Genomic DNA, 8,560 nt, shown 5'->3' with positions numbered 1-8,560 from the left:
TTTAGTTCTGCCTGTGACCAGAGTGGTTTGTGTTTTATTCAGCTGTGAAGTTATTAGGAAGTCCATTTTGCTGCAAACCAGCTATCTTTATTATTATTTTTTATTTTATTTATTTATTTTTTTGAGATGGAGTCTCACTCTGTTGCCCAGGCTGGAGTGCAGTGGCACAATCTCAGCTCATTGCAACCTCCACCTCCCGGGTTCAAGCAAATCTCCTGCCTCAGCCTCCTGAGTAGCTGGGACTACAGGCACCGGCCACCACGCCCAGCTAATTTTTTGTATTTTTAATAGAGATGGGGTTTCACCGTGTTAGCCAGGATGGTCTCGATCTGCTGAGCTCGTGATCCGCCCGCTCCGGCCTCCCAAAGTGCTGGGATTACAGGCGTGAGCCACCGCATCTGGACCACTATCTTTATTATTAAAGCATAATAGTAGTAGATTTTGATCTTCATCTTTTTGACTGTATCTACTTGTCAGTTCATAAACTGGGAAATAAATGAGTGCTATTTTTAGATCCCTAATGTAGCAACACTCAATAGTCTATAGGAGTATCAGTCTATATACCCTGTGATGTATGTTTATAACCATGACTGTATGCCTTCAATGAAAATTTATATGTTTAATAAGACAGATTTATGTAATGCATTTTAGAATACAGCTCATCTAAAAGCTTTGATTCTAATGAAGGATAAATTCCTTATTGTGGAGAATGCATTTATCTGTAACAACTTCTTTCAACATTATTCCATATAGCTAAGGATAAAAAAATAGAATTTAAACCTTTTATTCAAAAGGTTCTGTTCTCCACACTTTCTACTTGACTATTTTTATTTACCTCACTTTATCATCTACACACAAATTTTTGGACACATAATATGAGAACCAAGCTAGTTTATAAATGTTTAGTGATCTAGTGATCCCGTGTTTTATCAGCTGGGCTTGAAGACATATTTCGCACAAACAGGGAACAAAATACCGGGAACCATTTACTATGACAATAGGAATGTCACAGTAAGAAAGCAGTTTACTCAGGACTCAACCAAATGGAAAAAGGTAAATATCAATTTATAAGTAAAAGCACCCAACTGCCTGTGAAATGTGAATTACACTGAGTTGAGTTTGCTCTTAACTGCTTGGAAAGCACTGTATTTTTATTTTGCAATTTCAAGTGTTTATGCATTCTGGCCATTTAAACATCAGGGAGTTATAAGCAGGCTATGCTGTTAAATGAACATCTTACTAAGCATTAGGAATAGAGTTCACTTTTGTACTTTCTCTTGATTCTGAGACTATGGAAAATGAATTTGAACTTGTATTGATAGTTATTAATATGTCATATCATTAGAAAGTTGCAGTGCTGTTGGTCTCCCTACACCTATTTGGAGATTCTTCTTATAATAAGTAAAACAAAAACAAATGCATCACTTTTTGTGATAGAGGGCATTTTACAAAGTGAGTGGATGGCCTACACAAAACGAACCTGTCTTCAGAGGTTCAGTGTGTCCTATTTGATTTCTATAGCACCTTACACAGCCAATTGGCACTAAACATGTTCACAAGCTCTGAGTGTCTTGTTTCTATGAAGTTACATCCAGACTTGTGTCTATCATGTGGAGGCAAGTACCACAGACTAGCCCTTTGATCTTGGTAGAGACAAAACCTCTTTGGGCTTCAGTTTATTTGTCAAATAAGTGCTGTACAATTATCACATAGACGGGTGTTTTGGAGACAGATAGCACATGAAACTTTTTCAAAGTGAAAAGAGCTATGTAAATTTAGGGTTACATTTTGGTTTAATTTCAGTAGTTACCATGTGACCTTGTGACTTGTTCTACCTGAGCCTTTGTCACCAGTAACTTGGGGAAAAATAATACCTACCTCAAAGATTTGTGAGGATCAAAAAAGACACTCTTAAACTGTGAAGTCTGAAAAATGAGGTTGATTTTTATTGCTTATTGACTATATACAGAAAGTTTAATTTTGAGTGATTTATTCCTTTAACTACATCTTGAAAACCAGATCAACCTCAAATTCCCTTCAAAACTTGAAAATTTTCTTGTGAAACCTGACTTACTTGCATTAAACTGAAGGGAGGATGCGAGGTTTGAATGCTATAAAGGAAATGCTGTATAGAACTTTGGGGCATTTTAGTACTGAGCAAGGCTACTCTCAACAGGGCATTAGATAGCCACAGTGGAGCGTCATACATTAACTCCACACGGCAACTCAACACTCAGTGTGTGCCCACACGGACAAGATAGGGGGAGGCGAGGCAGAGATAATTCGCAATTGTTCTGGTGAAAATCCAGTGGAAAAACACATTGCTTTTCCATTTTGTCAACTTTTGTGTCTCACATCCACGTGCATTTTGAGATCATGTAGTTTTTGTCCAAACACTTTCATTGGCACATAATTTTTTCTGAGTTCCTCTGGAAGCGTTTACTTCCCATCCACGCTGCCTCAGTCTTTCACGATGTGCAGCTGCTCCCTGGGTGTGAGGATCTGGGGCCGGCACTGCACAGCTCACCGAGAGGACGCAGGCAGCTCAGAGGCAGATGTGGCTGTGCTCCTGGCACGTGGTGCTCACACCGGCCACAGACAGGTACAGCTTCCCATCTGGACACACACAGATTTCGTAGAGGCTCTGTGAGCTGCCAGAGGGACCCCACGTCCCCTGCACCAGCTTGGGTAAGCACACAGTTTCAGCATCAAGCACAAGCTGGTTGGGAGAAGATGAGAGACGAGGAGTTAAGGAAGGGCCACCCTGGTCAACAGCAAATCCCCATTCTCACAAGATTTCCAATTAGTTTCTTCTCCTCATAGAAAACAAAATAGGCACCTGACTTTATGTAACTCATTTCGTAATTATCCGATTCTTTTAAAGCCCAGTTCTATTTTACATGCAGGCTGGGACTTCACAATTCCTTCCACATTGGAGGGACGCACTTTTCCGGTTTGTCATTGTTTGAGTCCAGCTGAGAAATGTGACCCCATTGTGAAAACATGTTTCACCTTTACAGTTTGTTTTTGTTTCAATAAACTGGGTTGCTTTTCAGTTTTGTGATGCTATGCTTCTAAACACGCCTTTCAGAATTATTTGTCAAACATATTAGAATTCTGCCGATTCACATTTATCTTGTGACTCACTTTGACTTTATGTAAATCCTCTCCTCCCCATTAGGATAAAGTACAATCCATTGGAATAGATTCATCTTAATAATTTTTACCCATGAATGATGAAGTTTATCCTGATTTTATTCCTGATTTTGTTTTCCTATGAGAGGCAATTAAATTCATCCTATTAGCTGGCAACCATTTCCCTAATTTTTAAATATTATTTGAAACTGCACAGCCTCCTATTAGATGCTGAAAAGCAGTAGACACACAGACTAAGCCAATTAAAATGAAATGAAAACTACTGGATATTCTGGTCATATGATAATTTAGTTAAACTGAAGTGCAAACAAAGAGCCGTAGATTGAGGCTTGGAAATCTTTTTGATAAGGAAATAAAAATCGTCACATCCAGCAGCCAAACGTTGCCCACTCCAGGGCACTCACTTGTTACAAGGAATTAAACTGAATGTGGGTAGGCATAATTCTGTCCTTGCCAAGGAGAGCTCCTTCCTTTATGTTATGTGGCTCTTATCCTTGCCTTCCAATCTATTAACAACCTGCTGTCTGCTGCACGCATTCCCCGGTGTGCACCTGCCAGGTGAGGCTTGATCACACGACCCCACAGCATTGCAGGCAGCTCTGTGCCGTGCATGGTCTGGTGCAGTCACGGTCAAAGAAGTCAAATAGCTGTTAATATGTTTTTCAAGTAGAATCTTTAGGTTATTATCTAACGCCTCATTCTTGATTTTTATTTCTGCATTTCTCTGCTCCTGACATCACAACTTCATAGGTTATGACTTGCAGTGGCTTTCCCTGAAGACCTGTGTTCCACTAGCAGGCTGTCATCTGATGGGTCCTGCCCACACACTCTGGTGCTGTTCCCGCAGCTGGCTTGATGATGGCACCATATCCACCTACACCTTTACTACACGTTCCTATTAATATCACAGTAATGTAGTTTCAAAATGTTGGCACCCATATTCCTACAGTAGTGTCTCAAAACCCTATGACATAATTAAGCAAATATTATATTCCCTATTTGCAGAGACAGGCCTAGAGAGGGCCGGATAAGAGTCCCGAATTCAAACAGGTAATGAGGGAATTTGATCTAGCACTAGGACTCAGGCTTCCTGACTTCCAGGCGAATCCTCTGCCCGCGGCACCACGTTTCACCTCTTTGGGGGGGGGGGGGGCGGGGGTGGTCTGTGCATCGCCGCAGGTGCGATGATAGGGCCTGGGCTGGGGAGAAGCTTGGAAACCCATGTGCCTTCTTGTTGTACTAACAGTGTCCATGGATGTTTATCCCAGCACATTCACCCGGTGTATGGAGATGCACCTGACTGCAATAACTCAGGCAATCCCTGAGAATGACTCTATGATCCAAGAAGAATGTGTGTTCAGCCTTCTGAGCTAAGGAGTCTGGGAGTGGCCAGCCCTGAGATTCAGTCCACATCTGTGAAGGACATCGGAGCGCCTGGCCCATCCCTTGGAACACAGGCCATATGGGGGATCGAGGCCCTTTGTTTTGGGTTAAATGGAAGTTGTTGCTAAGTGAAAATGCTGTATAACCTGCATGCTTTTTAAAAATGGGAGCAGTTTTCCAGTCCAGCTCGCTGCTACTGGACCGCCCTGTCTGTTAAGTCCTCAATAAACCCTATGTCCTGTTCCATGGCTCTGGGTCTCTTCTTCAGCCTTTTGGACATGGTGCCATCCCTACTGGATTCCACAGGGTGTGTCAGGCAATGGTGGCATGAGTGAACACAACCCACGTCACTCACTGCACTCACTCTTGGTAAGACAGAGCTATGTACAAGACAATTCTTGCAGCAGTGGCTTATTTTGAGCACATTCATACATATGAAAATATCTGGGGTTAGGCCAAGAAGATGAGATCAGTTGTTTGCACAAATCTATAAATATGGCATCATACAATTGGAATGAGCTTATAAACCAAATCCTTGGTTTTCTTCTAGACCATTTAGGAACATCCCTAACATGTCTGATTTTCTGGTTGACTGAAATTGAGCTTTTTCCTTTTTTTTTTTTTTTCTAACAAACAGGGTTCCAATATCAGTATTGAGCACTGTGTGCTGTAAGCCTCATTGTGACTTTGGCTTGTGTCAGTGAGGTTTTAGCAGCTCCTCCCCTGCTGCCTGCTGTTTCACTTTCTTTGGTTTTAGTTTTGATTTTAGTTATCTGCTGTCAACTTTGGTCTGGATAATATTAAATGGAAAATTCCAGAAATAATTTATACATTTTAAATGGCACCCCTTTCTGACTAGCGTGATGGAATCTTGAGCCGTCCAGCCCAGGACATGAAGCATCCCTGTGTCCAGCATCTCCAGCTGTCTACGCTCCCAGCCCGTGAGTCACTGAGGAGCCGTCTCCACAGTGAGATCTGCTGTTAAGTTATTGTGGTACTTGTGTTCAAGTCACCGTTAATTTTACTTAATAATGGCTCCAAAGCACAAGAGCACTGATGCTAGCATATTGTTATAATCACTTCATTTTATTGTGAGTTATTGTTCTTAATCTCTCACTGAGCCTTATTTATAAGTTAAACTTTAGCAGAGGTATGTATGCACAGGAAAACAGATAGTGTATACAGGGTTCTGTACTCTCTGTGGTTTTAGGCTTCCACTAGAGGTCTTGGAACATATCCCCTGTCAATAAAGGGGGACAACTGTATTTCTAGACTTGAAGTCCCAGATTTTATCTTTATTGTAGTTGACTTTGAAAAAAACACTCTTATTTTTCATCTTTCATTTTCATTTAAACTGGAAATGCAGCTTAAACGCAGCACTCTGGGCAGTGAAAGGTGACAGTGGTTGTTAGTGGGTGACTCCTAGTGACAGCCATCCCCAGAGAAGCTGGATCCCTAGGAAATGGCAGAATGGACATTCTCTGTAAACTGTGAACGTCTGTAGTGTTTTTTTTTTCCGACTTGAAAATAACAAGTCACTAAGTCACTTGATAGCATAAATGCCAGTTAAAGAAAGCTGTCTGGATCTAATACAGAATAATTTTAGACTTTCTTGGCCCTTCTTTCAATGCTAAATTGTCTTTTGCTTTCCTTGTACATTTGCTACTCTATGACCTTCATAATGTTTTCCTACAAACTACTAGAAATTTAATACTGATAGCTTTACAGACATGGTACTCAGGAATATCATCAGGACATACAGTAGAAGGCTGATCTGTGAATGAACTCACCATTCCATCACTACTATGAAAAAGAATATCCATTTGAGAAAGCGCCTCAATTTTCCCAGCGTGAGCTTGAATATGCACACCCCTTGGGGCATCCATGCTTAGACTCCGAGTAGGGGATTCTAATCTGAGATGAGGAAAAGAAGCAAAAAAAAAAAAAAAAGTATTAAAAATAGCCACTCCAGCAATCCCTCAACTTAGCATGGGAAATATAACTAGTAAGATACATAAGTCTTCAAGTCATTCTCAAATGGTAACATATTGTGCATTATTCATTGATAAATCCAGAAATAATGTGAAGATATAAACTTTGTATCAATGAAAGCCTATGAGATTAGTATCCTCTAAAAGCCGATAAAAACATTAGGCAGTCCTAATCCCATGCAGCAGTTTCCGATGGCATAGTTAAGTACTCTGGCATACTATTTCAGAAGAAAATGCCATTTATGAATTACTATACAAAATTATTTTCGTTATGTTGCCCAGGCTAGAGTGCAGTGGCTCTTCACAGTTGTGATCGTGGCACACTGCAAAATCGAACTCCGGGCTCAAGAGGTCCTCCTGCCTTGGCCTCTCAAGCAGCTGTGGCAGCCTTGTTTTTTAGTTAAAACACCAATTTATTTAAGAAAAAAAGATAGATTGAAGGACAACACATGCATTTTCCACATGTTCATAAGACAGAATATAAGTTTGGTCTTTTCTTTATTATTATTTAAAAAGATTACAGGGCAAATGGAAAGATTTCTTTTGGAAAAAATACTGAACTGATAGAACTGAAAGGAGGGAGGTTGGCCTCAGCTGGCTTTTGGTTTTGTAAAATTTATCAGACTTTCCTTGTGGTTAAGCCAAATATAGAAAGAGAACCAAAAATATAAGAGCCAGAGGAATTCTCTTACTTGCCTCTGCCTGGAAAAGGCTGTATTTCCACCAGATGGCACAATGTGATCATTTGAAACACTTTTCAGCTGCTCAGCCCCAAAGTTTGAAATGCTGATTTCAAGGAAACGCTTAAAGGGCAGTAGGAAGCAGAACAAACAGAAAAAGATACCTAATTCGGAAATCCTACCCATTGTAGGCTAGGGTTTCATGGGAGGAGAGGGGCAGGGAGCAGAGAGAAAGGGAAGTGGCTTAAGAGAGAAGTACCCTGATAATGAATCTGCACTTAAATTGACTGAACATTTATTTAACAGACTTTTTACATCTGATGAAATTGCTCCCTTGAATTGGCAAGTTTTTTTTAATCTATGACTATTTGTTATAGAAGACAAAGTTTCATTTTCTGAGCATGTGAAGTTTGACCTGCCCCACATTCTGAAGTCTTACTTTGAGTATGAGAAAACGCTTAAAGAGACATTTATGGAATTTATTGGTCAAGTTAGGCTGGGGAACACTTTGGTACAGCTCCATGTGCATGGTCTGGCTGCCTGCCCAGTTTGCTTTTTGTCTTTTTTTTTTTTTGAGACGGAGTCTTGCTCTGTCACCCAGGCTAGAATACAGTGGTGTGGTCTTGGCTCACTGCAACCACAACCTCCTGGCTTCAGGCGATTCTCCTGCCTCAGCCTCCCAAGTACCTAGGTTTACAGGCACCCGCCACCATGTCCAGCTAATTTTTGTATTTTTAGTAGAGACGGGATTTCACCATCTTGGCCAGGCTGGTCTTGAACTCCTGACCTCGGGATCCACCCGCCTTGGCCTCCCAAAGTGCTGGGATTACAGGCGTGAGCCAGCACGCCTGGCCCCAGTTTGCTATTTTGACCTTGGATAATTGTCTACATTTTTCTTGCGTGGAGGAGTGGAAGGAAGGAAGAACACAGAAGCACCTTTGAAGCCTGGTCAATTTCAGGCAAACTATCTGTGACCTTGAAGATCCTTGTGAAAGTGGGTGTTTCCAAGATCGGTCATTAAACGACAACAAAATGACTTCAACCTGATCATTTACTAGTTTTTAACCATGTTATAATGGGACGCTGCTAAGAAGAGCAAACTTCTTACCCTTTGCATTATTTCTAGATTTGGAGATGAGAAATTTCAGTTCAACCCAGATTGAGACACATTTTACCAAAAGGCTGAGATAAGATTGCTCTGAAGTATACATTTCCATTAACACATTGAACAGTACTCAGATACAAAATAACTTGTTTTCTGTCTTTGTTATATTTTAGTTTACCCTCTTTTCTGAATAGGTAAATATATAAATATTATGACTTCAATGAAAAGTAAAAGAGTTTTGAACA

At 40.7% G+C, this 8,560-nt stretch overlaps 1 protein-coding gene across 4 annotated transcripts in view; it reads right to left on the bottom strand.

Annotated features, from left to right (window-relative positions):
• Positions 1-1,642: 1,642 nt before the first annotated feature.
• The window catches only part of SGCG (sarcoglycan gamma), a 167,029-nt gene continuing 160,111 nt past the window's right edge, over positions 1,643-8,560 (bottom strand). For all 4 annotated transcript variants that reach the window (XM_034936448.3, XM_055096542.2, XM_034936447.3 and 1 more), the window contains 2 exons: positions 6,330-6,453; positions 1,643-2,719 (listed from right to left, as the gene is read on the bottom strand). In XM_034936448.3, coding sequence (XP_034792339.3) covers positions 2,546-2,719; positions 6,330-6,453 — 298 coding nt within the window. In that variant the 3' untranslated portion in view covers positions 1,643-2,545. The remainder of the gene's footprint in view (positions 2,720-6,329; positions 6,454-8,560) is intronic.

Source organism: Pan paniscus, chromosome 14 (genome assembly GCF_029289425.2).
Source record: "Pan paniscus chromosome 14, NHGRI_mPanPan1-v2.0_pri, whole genome shotgun sequence".
Taxonomy (NCBI): Eukaryota; Metazoa; Chordata; class Mammalia; order Primates; family Hominidae; genus Pan; species Pan paniscus.
Note: the sequence above shows the minus strand (reverse complement) of the source record. Positions and strands in the feature narration are given on the sequence as shown.